At 32.1% G+C, this 13,724-nt stretch overlaps 1 protein-coding gene across 1 annotated transcript; it reads right to left on the bottom strand.

Moving 5' to 3' along the window:
* Window positions 1–6,825: 6,825 nt before the first annotated feature.
* LOC132040465 (probable E3 ubiquitin-protein ligase ARI1) lies at window positions 6,826–13,314 on the bottom strand. Its single transcript, XM_059431108.1, has 6 exons — window positions 12,953–13,314; window positions 11,100–11,132; window positions 10,734–11,013; window positions 9,841–10,324; window positions 8,325–8,873; window positions 6,826–7,333 (listed from the first exon to the last, which is right to left on the bottom strand). The coding sequence occupies exons 1-6, from the start codon at window positions 13,112–13,114 to the stop codon at window positions 7,225–7,227; spliced, it is 1,617 nt and encodes a 538-aa protein (XP_059287091.1). The 5' UTR covers window positions 13,115–13,314; the 3' UTR covers window positions 6,826–7,224.
* Between the last annotated feature and the right edge of the window lie 410 nt (window positions 13,315–13,724).

Here is a 13,724-nt window from a genome sequence, read left to right as displayed (position 1 = left end):
CCCAAGGAAAAAAATGCTAAGTGGACAAATTTTTTTATCCGGAGGGAGCAATAATGATTATAAAATCGAGAAAAAGAGTGATCACGACATGTTGGCTTTCTACTATTTTGAAATATTTATAGTTTGTCAAGAGATTAATATCTGAAATTGGATGGAATATTCTATTTTATCAAAAGGATAATTTGGTTTAAATTCAGACAAGTTATAAGATGAATAGTCACTGAATAGAAATTACATTGCAAGCTATCCAAAATTACTTGGATCAAGATGTGTTTCAATATGGGTATAGTCCACCAAATTAAAAAAAAAAAATTACATTTTTAATCTCTAATTAAACAATAGAGTTAATAAGAAATTATTTATTGATTATACAACACACAAAACAACGACGTACACTTTTTTCATGGTCATGGTCAAATCTTTTCTCCTTTGTTAAAAAAAAGACTTATTAAACTACTCGCTTTTGTATGTTTAATAATTAAGCGTGTCAAATATTCGAATTCGATTAATGTACAAAAAAAAAAATGGATTAATGTACGTGTCATGATTTAATTGTATCAATAATTATTTTGATGTATGCATATTAATAGGAGAAACATCATATTTACTCGTCTACTTTCAAATATCATCTTTATATATTTAACCTCTTTTATATTTTCGAGACATATATAATTATATACCCTTATTGTTAGCAAAGATTTAAATCTAGGGAAAGGGACACTGCGTGTCCAGTGGCCAGAAGTAATGTCACATTTGGCCAATATTTGGGCCTAATACCCCCAGGAGTCTGCTCAGCCCAAAATAATGCCAAAAATGGCTGGTCGGCCCAAAATAATGCGCGCCACCATTGTATGAAAAAAAGCGCTTTAAAAAAAAAAAAAAAAAAAAGTCAGACTTTTTGTGGCAATTAAAAAATCACCACTAAAGGTTAAATATCCCAAACCATGTATAATATGTGCATATTTAGTAAGAAATATCTCAAAATATGTATAATATATGTATATTTAGTAGTATATACAAGGATGATACAGTTTATACACATATACACTTTATATAAAAGAGTGATACAGTTTATATACATATGTTGAAATTAATTATACATTTATTATACATAAATCATATGCTAATTATGCATTTATTATACACATATTATACAATAATGATATGATTTTTTTTTTTTGACATATACAATAGTGATACATATTATATATCACAATGATACGGTTTCTATGACACATTTTTTATAATTATGATACACTTTCTATACAAGACTGATACAGTTTATATACACATACTGGAATCATATATACACTTTCTATACAAAAATGATACATATTATATATAAAAATGATACAATTTTCTATTCTATAATACACATTATATACACAAATGATATATATTATATACAAAAATGACACATACTTTAGTGATTCACATTTTATACAGTTTCTACATTATAGATAGGTACTAATACATATTTTTATACACAAATGATATATATTATATACAAAATAGCCTCAAAGTTTTTTGGAATATTTTTTACTAAATATAAACATACCATACATGTTTTAGGATATTTAACCTTTAGTGGCGACTTTTATAGTTGCCACTAAAAAACCTGATTTTTCTGTTACAAGCCTTTAGTGGCGATTTTTAGTCGCAAAAAAAAGTCTGACTTTTTTTTTAAAAAAAAAAGCACTTGGATTGTTGGGCCGGTTAGTCTTTAGTGGTGACTTTTTAAATTTTTTGTGGCGACTTTTAGTAGCCACAAAAGGCTTGCTACAGATTTTGGCTATCGGTTGAGAATTGTTTGAGGGCTACTTTTTGGATTTGGGAAAACTTGGATCAGGGCGTGTGTTTATTTTGAGCTCAGCGGCCATTTGTGTCCTTTTCCCTTAAATCTACTCCTACTTTTTACGGTGCTCCAATGTTTGTCGTGGACCCAGCTGTTGAAATGCCACAATAAACACCATGTGTGTATGTAAAGGTTGTCTGTTTATTCATATTATGGTTGTTAATAGCTTGTGTTCAATTCTTCAATGGGAAGAGTAAGAAATATTGTCAATCCTTGTTTCTCAAATTTTTGAAAAAGTCACCTTTTATACCCGAATGACAAGATTTTATATCCGTCTACTCCCAAAAAAAAAAAAAAATGTCGTGACTTTTGACTTCTTAGGAAACAAAAGCGGACTTTGACAAATATTTTAAAAGGTGGTTTTTTAAACCATTTTTAACATAAAAATTGAAGTTCAAGAGCCTATTTGAATTGACTTATTTTAAGTATTTTTAAGCCAAAATAACTTTTAAATATTTTTGTAGTGTTTGGGTAAATTTATTAAGTCAAAATGACAAAAATAAGTTAAAAATCATAAGCTAGAATGGCTCTGATAACTTATTGTGCTTTTCACGTCATCTATGTATACCTAGATATTCATTCGAGAAGATCAGTTAATCATCGGAATTGACTTTCAAAATTTGTCAAATTGATCATTGATAAAGTGAAAAATATGCCAAATAGCCAGGTAGGGACCAGGGAGTATGTACTTTCAAGACATCTGGCTAGAAAGGTTAAGTATCATTCACAAATGTGGACAAGACAATTATATTGGATACTTTTTTTTGTTTTCCATCCTTCAGTATCTTCATTGGAGCCTGATTATATCCGAATTCGCGTTGCGTAACATCCATTCATGAAAAATTGCTCCGTACCAAGAATTTTTTTATAATCAGGGTTAACGCATCAAGCCTGGTAAACATGTAAACTTGATTTGTTCAAACTCCAACTTTTCTAACGTTGAATACATGCAAGCCAGCATACTGTGTTCTAGAATTCTACAGAGTAATATCCTCTTCAAAAATTATTTCTTGTTCCCCAATTTTTTTTGTTTTTTATTTTTAAAGTGGGGCATGAGATCTCAATAAAGAAGCGGAAAAATCATCTGCTAGATGTTATAATGCTGAGTGAAAAAATCCTCCTGTAAATCCTTATATTTTTTGGGTATATTGCATGCAGCAAGAGAGACAGGACCCTATACCTCTTCTTAACAACTGCTGCAATTGAAGGATGAAAGCCCCACAGAACTGAAACCAATCCAAATGCTAAAAAAAATTAAATTGCTCAATGCTGCATGGTGTACCAAGATTGGACCATTTTGTCAAAGGAAGGAGATTATCGAACAAAGTCCCTGTATTTTAGATTTCCTCTTTTTCTGTATATATTTTACTTGTAGAATCAGTTTACAGCTTGGAAAAGTAGGGGCTTTGTGTTTCCACCCTTTTTCTTAGCAAATGTAAATAGTCCAACCTTTTTCATCTTTATTTTTTTTTCTTTTTTCTTTTGTATTTTGCTTTTTCTATTATTGAAAAAGACGGGTTGAGTCAAATTTAAATAGGTTAATTTCTAATTATTTTTTGTTTTATAAAATTTTTGCATACTACTAACTAAATAATTATTTATTTAAACTATCTTTATCTCTTTTTAAATGTCTTACTTTATCAATAGTACTCAGTAATAGGAAGCTACAAATTTTAATTAGGTTAAAATATGATTATTTTATGTTTCGCTATTTTTGTTGCTCGATGAAGTTGAAGCTACTAAGGAAATAGATTATCAGACGGAGTCTCTGTTTTTAGATTTCCTCAATTTCTGTATTTGTATATTTACTTGTATGGGGATTTTTTTTTTTTTTTTTTTTTTTTAACCCGGTGTCCGGTACCGGCGCTGGACCTCGATTGTATTCGGATTTGCGCCGCATAGGCCCATTCGGTGGAAGCACTCCCTACCAAGAATTTTTTATACTCAGGACTCGAACTCGATATCTCTAATTTGAATGGGGAGTTTATTACAGCTTAGAAAAGTTGTAGGGGCTGTCTTTCCTCTCTTTTTTCGAAGGACTAGATGGCGTATGCCGTGCTTTTATGCACCGGCCCAATACTTTGGATTATAGTGTATCTATGTGTATGTAATTGTATTTGGGTAGTATAATATATATATATATATATATATATATATATATATATATATATATATATATATATTTTTAATTTTTTTTTTATTGCTAATAAACATACATAAGTTTGCATTGTTTTTATGCATATATATATATATATATATATATATATATAGACACACACACACACTATGTTCAAAACACGATTAATATAACATTGTAGTTTGTGCTCCGTACCCAAAATTTTATTATATTAGTGTTTCTTCTTAATACAAAGTTTGCAAAAATTTATTAATACTTTTTAAAAGAAAAAATTGTTTAAAGGAAACTATTTTCCTCTCTTTAAGACAAAACAATAGAATATTTAAGCATCAATTGATACTTTGAATTTTAATTCGATTAATTTAAAGGTGTAAAATATTCTATTGTTAATGTATGTAGATTGGACCTAAACAATACTTATTATTTTTTATCAAATTTTGATTTGGATAATTCTAATTCAAATTATTAAATTAATTTTACATGTTTAAAACGAAACAAAGTAGAAATTTGATTTTATTTAAACGAAAAACTACTATTTTTTAATTTTTGGTGTGTATTCTTGGTTTAGCTCATTTTACTTGTCATGTTGTCTTTTGCACCTTTTTTTTTTTTTTAAGGAAACGTCAATTAAAATTATAATTTGACTAATTTGACTAATTTACCTTATTTATTATTTGATCTCCATTTAATTTATTTTTTCTTTTATGACATCATTCTCTTTTCACATTTATTAGACTAAGAATAAAAATGAAAAAGTAATTAAATTTATCTTATTTTAAAATATAAATATTTTAAGTATATTTATTTTAGTAAACATAACAAATAAATAACATGGCGGAATAGCAAATACTCTGACATTAAATATTTAGATTAGATCTCGGCTAATATAATAAAAGAAAAGAAATTGTATGGTTTATTACTTAACCTTTTGAAGAAAATCAATAATACGGGGTCCACGTTTTTTGTTGTGCAATAATTTCATTTGCTCCCACTAATGGGTTGATACACATGTGGCAATGAATCCACCATTATTGACTTAATGGGATACTTTGGAAACTACATGAATATTGTTTAATTTTTTAATATAGGGTGCACCCTTTTTTTATTTTTTATATTGCTTGTTTTTTTAATATGGTATCCACTTTTTTTTTTTTTTTTTTGCATGAGTTGTAGGTGGATGAGGAAACCACCCCAACTCATGCTTCTAATAAAGTAATAATAAAATGTAATAGTCCAACCTTTTTCTTCTTCAATTTTTTCTTTTTCCTTTTTATTACTGGACAAGTCAAATTTAAACGGGTAAAAATCTATTTCTTCTGTGTTTTAAGATTTATGCCTACTGCTAGTTAAAAGTTAATAGTCTTAACTATATTATTATTTTTAATTATATAATTATTTGACTCCCACTATTAGAATCATAATAAATTTGAAAAATAAGAGTAATAAGTAACCTTTTGTCTTGGCAAAGTATCTAACATATTGAAACGCTTATGACTTATCAAAATGATTAACATTTAAATATCAGATGGATTATTTTATTATCGGAGGGATTGATTAGGTTACATTTAGACAGGTTAAGAGATGTACAATCATAAATTAAGATTATAATTGAAATCAATCCAAAATTACTTGGATCAAAATGCTTTAGAATATGGATTAGTCCAATTCCCTTAACTCAAAAAAATCTATTTATTTTTTAATCTTTAATTAAACTACCAAGTTAATAAGAAATTCTTATTCCATAATAAAATAAATTCATAGCATACATATCTTTTGTTGTTGTTGTCGGCTCATTAAATTGTTTCCGTACATGCAATCAACCGTGTTAAATTTCGAATTGAAAGGGATGTTTACACTCTATGATAATTAGAGAAAACTAATTATCCGTTTTTGCCCATAACTTTTTTTACCCGTTCTAGCCACTGTTTTTGCATGTGAGAGGAGAATTGATGTATGTATCATAATCTAATTGTATAAAAAACTCTCAATAATGTTTTTCAAGACTCCATTCTTCCCTTCTGAATAAATAAGGTTGTTATTTTGACAAGAACATGTTAGAATACGTAATTTAGATTAAGGAACGGGAAACATGTGCTTGTGTATTTATTTGTTTTTAATGTCTAATTATACTCTTTTCTTCGTTCTTTAATCTCTAATGATACATTTAAGTTGTCAGCAAATAACTGTAAAGAAAGATTATACATATATTATTTTTAGAACATTCTTCCTTTAAATTTATTCCATAGCTCGCTCTCCTATGAGATTATTAGGACTCAAATGTAAGTGACAAAGCAAATTCGTACGACTTTGGTGCGAAGAACCTATAGTTGTGTTACCATTTGTGAAATTTACCCGATGGAATTATCTAAACTACTCAATTACCATGCCTCAATGCAAGCACGTTGTAGTCGACCATATAAATCCTCACGGTCCACGTTACTCCATTTAAGCTAGTCTCAGTCCACTGCATAACTACTTATTATGTGATGCACACACAACTTTATGTATAGGTTGCATGTTACTGTGGAGAGAGTGATGAAGCAAAGAGATAATAGGACCCTGCACTTCTTAACAGCTGGCTGCAGCACATTGAAGGTTAAAGCCCCACAAAAGTGACCAAATCCAAATGCTAAAATTTTCTAAATTGCTCAATGCTGCATGGTGTACCAAGATTGGACCATTTTGTCAACATTATTCTTCAGTCAGTTATTAGTCTACGTGGACAAACGCAAGCCAAATGCGAATCCACCTGCTGGCAGGGGTGCACGTGGACACATTGTCTTCAACTCGAACTATATATGGTTAAAAATCTAAACTAAATTCATATCAAGTGTCAAAAAGAATGGTGGATGCAGTAGTACTTCAAACCCTCTAGCAAAAATTCTGAATCCGCTTATGAGGAAAGCAACCTGCATCGTTTTCCAGCTTCTGATTGAGAGTGCTCACTATGAGAACATTATTCTTCAGTCAGTTATTAGTATACGTGGACACACGAAAGCCAAAGGCGGATCCACCTTCTGGCAGGTGTGCACGTGAACACATTGTCTTCAACTCGAACTATATATGGTTAAAAATCTAAACTATTTTCATATTAAGTGTCAAAAAGAATAGTGAAGCAGTAATACTTCGAACCCCTCCAGCAAAAATTCTGAATCCGCTTATGAAGAAAGCAAACCGCATCGTTTTCCTGCCTCTGATTGCGAGTGCTCACAATGAGAACATAACTGGAGTGTCAATTAGGAAGTTCTGATGCTTTATCCACTCCCTTGGATCTATAATGAGCTATGGTATGAGTTGCCTGCTGTAGAGGAACCAGCAAATCGTTGTCGATGCAATCATACCTGCAAAAAGTCAAATCCAGAGAATGAAACCTCACTTGGTACATACATTACCAATATAAAAATTCAGCCTGTTTCTACAGAATTTACGCAGAGATCACAGCTTTTTTTTTTCCAACTGCATTTTAGTACAGAGTGTTATATATAACATTGCCTCTCTTGTGATTATAATATAAAATAAACCGCTTTTTTTCAGAAACAAACATATTTTCTTCTTGAATTGATGGACTTGCGCTTTAGATTAGTATTTTATTTCACAAGACACATACTTGAAACAATCAAACCATATTTGTAACAAGATATTTCAATTAGTTACGTGCTAACCACTGTCATATAATATACAATCTTCTTAGGAAGCATAAACAACTTTTGATGCTTCATGTTTTTAATCAATTTTTATGTTCTGAAGATTTCTCAAAATTTAAATTAGCCAAAGGGCATTTTGGTTGACTCGTTTATTTAAAAATTGAGTTTAGTTGCAAGGTTTTGTAATAGTGAAAAAAAAAACCATGAAACTATAAGTGTTACAGAAAGGATCTTCTGGAGAGTTAACTAACTTCTGTTTCAACAGATTTCTACCCCACGTAAACAACTTCTTTATGATATCAATCTACGTACTTGAACCTTACGGGAATATCTGAAATTCATAACTAATTTATTAGATTTAAGGCTGAAGTGGTGAAAACCCTCCTAAACTTGGCACGTTTTCGTACTTTAGTCCCTGAACTATTGACCCTCTTAAAAACACCCCTAATCTTGGCCAACTCAATTTAAATTCACCCCCGTGTTAGGACACCTCAGCAACGTGAATCCACGCGCTGTCCACTTGGCATTTTCTTGCTGTGCCATGTGGCAACATGGGGTGAATTTAAATTCAGTTTGCCAATATTAGGGGTGTTTTTAAGTGTGGCAATAATTTGGGGACTAAAGTAATAATTTGTGCCAAGTTTAAGGGTGTTTTCACCACTTCAGCCTAGATTTAAAGCAGACTTACAACGTTTTGCAGAGGTTATCTGTTACTGCAGAGAGAGTGATGATCTTCATTCTGGTCTCCAAAAGTTTACCTTCAGGATAGTCAGCAAATGGCTCTTCCAAGAACATCGAAAGTCTTTCAACATTTATTTCAAGTTGCTGCTGCAGGTTCTCAAAAAGGTTCTTTTTTATTTCCCTTTCTTTTGGCGTCATTTCGGTCTCAAACAGCAGCTTTCCAAAGACGTAAAATGAAACTGGATAGGAACAGAAGAGAATCCGTCTTGATTGAAGGAGTCTATTAAAACCATTTTCTGCCCAGCTGAAGTCCTTTGATTGTGATTCCCCTGCTTCAAGTTTCACCACTTTTACATGTAGCTTTTGCTTCATATTTGCTTCAACCTTCAATGAATCACGATGAGCCATATAGCGCTCGTAATAGTGAGTATAGCGCAAGAGATCATTTCTGACAGTCGTAGACTTTTTGTCTTCACCTTCTTTGTAACTGCCACAAGTGTGACCTTGAATGCTAGACCATGTATGTTGTAAACCAGTAGCTCCTCCACACAACCAACTACAAAGTATAAAGTAAATTTTGCATATATATAACAAGGATAAGCAATGGAGAAAGAAAGAGTACTGGTATAATTTAAAGTACTGGTATAATTTGGCTTGGCCAACATTCTTTCAGCAAATTAACTACTATAAGCGAATAAAAATGTTGGAGAAAGGCGAAATTACTAGGCCAAATTTTGAGCTTGTAGGTTTTTCTTCTTCTACTCACTTGACTGGTCATCTTAGTTGTGAACACTTGTAATCCACTTATGATTTAGGATTTTAAGTTTTATAACCTTGAAAAAAAATGCTCTATTTCTCTCTCTTCCCGTTCTCCAAAATTGAACTCTTCCTCTTCCTCTTCCTTTTTCCGCTTAAATATAGCTACAACTATTGCTTCTTCTCTTTGTCGTTCTGTATCTTGGTCAAGTTCTCTTTCTTGGGATCTGGACAGATTTTCCCTCTCTTATCTGTTCATCAACTCTCTTGTATCTTGGTCAAGCAATATTTCCCTCTCCTCTCTCTCTCTCTCTCTCTCTCTCTTTCTTGGTTACAGTTTCTTGCTTTAAAAGTCATCAATTCCTACTCCTTCGAAGTCCCTGTTTGCATCAGATTCACTTCATGCATCATTAGACTAAGAACTGCAATATGGATTACTGAAATATCTACTAAATGGAATTTCTCCCAAAATTGGACCACAATAAGATGCCAGTATAAAACTTAAGACATAGACAGTTAGCCAGGAATATAAGCAGATGAGAACAACAAAGCAGACTACACACCCCCACCCCCCCCCCCCCCCCCCCCCCCCCACCCCAAAAAAAAAAAAAAAAGACTCCCGGGAGACCAAAGAAAGAAAAGGAACAGAATAAACAGTTAAAAGACTTTAACAGATGAATATATCAAAATGAAAATGGTTAAGAAAAGAAACATGTAAAACAGTAAATTGGAAGAACATAAGACTGCAAACATGGATAAAGTCTTACCAAAATGGCTGTCCACATCTACATCTTACGAGGTTACATCCCCCATTCTTCTCCACTGGATTATGGCATTTTGGGCAATGTTTGACATTTTCACTCATCCACATTACCGTCTTCCAATCGTCCTGGCACTTCCTCATCCAAAGTTTCCACATCAGACATGAACAAGGCGAGTGCGCTTCTGATAAACAATTAAAACAGAACTGTACACCACATGCACATTCAACCTCACAGTATTCATCATCATCCTCAATACGAATTGCATTTCCACAATGAGGAACACTGGGGCACCATTTAACCCTCTTGTTATCATCAATATATGACTCTAACAGAAAACGATCAAATTTCTCTGCCAAAGTATGATCTTTTGCAGTGACGAGATCCCTAATCTTTCCTTCATCACATATCGCGTTGCACTTTTGGGCCATGCATGTTATTCGTTTACTCTTACCCTCATTTATCTTTACAATGAAATGACTTGTCCAACCTACACAAAACAATTATAGTCAACTTTTAGCCTACACCATTGTTTGTTCGAGTGACAAGAAAAGTGCAAGCACCAATGAATGCAATAAGTGTGAATCTAGCTCTTTAACATTCCGAGATGTGCTAGTATAATGATTAAATGGGGACAAGAGATAAAAGAAAGGGCTTTTTCCATTTCTGGCCCGTCGGCCAAAATTAATTACGGGCGCTAGCCAAAATATACATACCTATACACTGATTACGTATATTGTGTGTATATTATATGTATATTTATACTTTAATATACAAAACATATACATTTACCGGCTATTATGTTTTAGAGCGGTCCAAAAATGTAATTATTATCCCTAAAAGAAACACAAGTACTCGTACAGAGATCGAGGCTCAGGGAAGGGATCGGAGATGCTCACAATCATTGCAAAACCTATGGTTGCAGTCCATTACAGTAGACTTCTCAGCAGGGACATCTTCGAAGCAAATTTCACATGTTATTTCAGTTGTTGACGGAGTGGAAGTATGTTCATCTTTTCCTTCCAGTGTCACACCCGCTTCAGCATATAACTTTTCTCTCCCTCTCTCAAAAAGAACCGCAAAGACCTTGTCGACATCCCATCGATAATGAATAAGCAAGCTTCGTGCATGATGCTCCTTCAGAGATAGCAAGTCCATCACTCTTTGCAAGTCTTCTTTCTGCAAGTTTAATACTAAGCTTCACATGTCCATAATAAATACATTTATCCATAGTGCAAAGTCAAAATGTTGTGAAAGTTCTTCACCTGTGCAGCTAAAAGGGACTCTTTCCTGATGACCTGAAAAAAACCAAAAGCACACATAAAGAATTCAAGAAATTCATAAGAAAACAGCAGACAGCTTCAGATTCAGGGTGTTTTGTTTCATATATTTTCCTTGACCTGTTCGGACATGATTTTACTTCCAGCAGTTTTCAAAAAATATTTTCAAAACATTGTTTGGTTATAAATTGATAAGATTTTTTGCTAGTTTTCGAAGATGAGTTTTTCAAGTGAAAAGTTTTTCCCAATCACAAAACTTGAACTTTTTTTCAAGTGAAATGCATGTCCAAACACAACTTCAACTTCAAAAACTCTCTTCTTTTCCTTCAAATTTCAATCAAATCTATGTCCAAACGCCTACTAATTATATATCATGTGCCCCATATATTTCACTCGCACATAGTAGTCACTAGTCACTGCTTCAAAGCTATGTTACTCGGACTCTTCAAAAATATCGACAGGTGCGTGTCGGATCCTCCAAAAGTAGTGTATTTTTGGAGGATCCGACACGGGTGCGGCTGCATTTTTGGAGAGTCCGCGCAACTTAGCTTCAAAGAACTTCTGAAAATAAAAAAAATGCTTGCATATTACAGAAAATTAAAAAGCTAGGCTGCTGGCAAGAAGCTAATCTCATTATTTACAGAATTTCCAACATAATATCATAGAATTTAGGATCATTAATGCTCTTTTCTTGTTAAAGAAAATACCACTCAGTATCTTTTTCTCATCTTTAATCACTGGAAATGCATAAGAACTATTACCGATTTTTCATTTGATCCTTTCAAAACACAGACACACGAAGCTGCAAGTTTTGCTGAGGGTGTCGAGGTTTTACATTTATGTATACAAAAAATAATTTTCCACCTACATACACAATGTAATTCTCTATACACTCAATATAATTTTTTGATATAAGAACAAATGAACAATGCCATTGGCAAATGTATACATACAAATGATCATCGGTCCTGAAAACATATGACTACTATACAAATGTACATAAATGACCCACAATGCATGCCTATGAAGGCTCTACAATGACTGGAACTGTAAAATTGTCAAATTGTCGACCTAGTACTAGACTTGACCCGGCTCCAGATAGAAGTGGAGCTTACCACACAACACACCCATAAGTAGGACTCTACTAGACACGGCTTAACAAACCCTTCACTTTATGTGACTACGCCACTGCCTCTCTTACAGTAAAACCAACCACCATTTCAAGCAGAGCATATGCGTGTGTGTGTAAAATGAGGATTTCTGGTTACAACCAAAACAAGAATAAAAAAGAAAAACCAAACAATATGATTCACAATATACAAGAAAATGAGAAGGAAATAAAACACAGTAACATAGTGACCTAATCAAGACTCAAGAAGGACAATCATTTGCCTTCTTTCAAAAACAAGAAAATGATACTAGTACTTTTGCATGACAATAGTGAATTTAGAAGGGTTCTAACTTCTAAGAGATATTAAAAATTTAAACTTTAAGGGTTTTTTTCTCTTGAAATTCTACAAGAATCCATTTAATTATTGAATTTGAATGAACCCATAGTACTATCATGTCTTGAACTCTTGGTAAAACCTAATCAAGACTCAAGATGGACAATCATTTGGCACCCCCTTCTTTAAAAAACAAGAAAATGATACTACTTTTGCATGAAAATGGAGAATTTAGAAGGGTTCTAGGAGATATTAAAAATTTAAACTTGGAGGGGTTCTTTTTCTTGAAATTCAACAACAACCCATCCTTAATTTTATTGAGTTTACAACTTTAAAAAAAAAAGAAAAAAAGAAAAAAAGAAAAAAAAAGCATACTCTTTACTATCATGGTACCTTGCATGAAGGACCCTTTTCACAAATTCCATTACTCTCTACTTCAAGAAATTCACCATCATCATAATCAACATCATCATCATCAAAATAATACTCATTATTATTGTAATCTTGATTGTTCCATTCATCATCATCACTGCTCACATAGATTATATCTTCCATTTGAGAGTTTTAATTTTATTTATTTTTTCACATAAAAGTAAAACCCCAAAGAGAAATGGAAAATAAAAGTAATATTTTTTTTTAAAGTTTTGGTGATCCCTATGTTTGTTGATTTTCTTGTTTACTTAGTGAGGAAGGAAGATTCTTGGAGTTGTATTTTATCGCCGTGAAATTCTTGCCTTGCCTAATATAGTGTTGTACAGACTGATGAAAACTCTTATGCAACTATGGTAAAAAAATAGTCACGCCCTTAATTTGGAGACCATTTCACTTAATATAGAGTGACACTATAGTACTCCTCGTCAAACTATATAAATTTTGACAAACATTTTAAAATGTATTTTTTCATCATATTAATATAAGAAGAATTACAATTTATAGTAAAACGTTTTCGAACATCTAAATCTTGATTTTTAAAATTATTGAATTAAAATGTTATTTGACACTTTTTATAAGTTACTCCTACTTCAAAAATTAGTCAAACTGACTCTCGGAAAAGAAAAACGTGATGAGTAAAAAAAACTTATCAAATTTGATCTTCGGAGGGAGTACAAACTCATGATTTTTTACAGACCGTTATTTTAAAATGACACCATCGGTAATTTTTTTT

Source organism: Lycium ferocissimum, chromosome 12, assembly GCF_029784015.1.
Source record: "Lycium ferocissimum isolate CSIRO_LF1 chromosome 12, AGI_CSIRO_Lferr_CH_V1, whole genome shotgun sequence".
NCBI classification, from domain to species: Eukaryota; Viridiplantae; Streptophyta; class Magnoliopsida; order Solanales; family Solanaceae; genus Lycium; species Lycium ferocissimum.
Note: the sequence above shows the minus strand (reverse complement) of the source record. Positions and strands in the feature narration are given on the sequence as shown.

Bases quoted from the DNA above. Each gene is read 5' to 3' on its own strand.
- LOC132040465 (XM_059431108.1), bottom strand. From the start codon at position 13,114: ATGGAAGATATAATCTATGTGAGCAGTGATGATGATGAATGGAACAAT. The intron at 10,325-10,733 runs GTGAGCATCTCC...TGTTTTGTGTAG, and splicing joins CCATAGGTTTTGCAATGATT to GTTGGACAAGTCATTTCATT. The intron at 7,334-8,324 runs GTAAGTCTGCTT...GACTTTTTGCAG, and splicing joins GATAACCTCTGCAAAACGTT to GTATGATTGCATCGACAACG.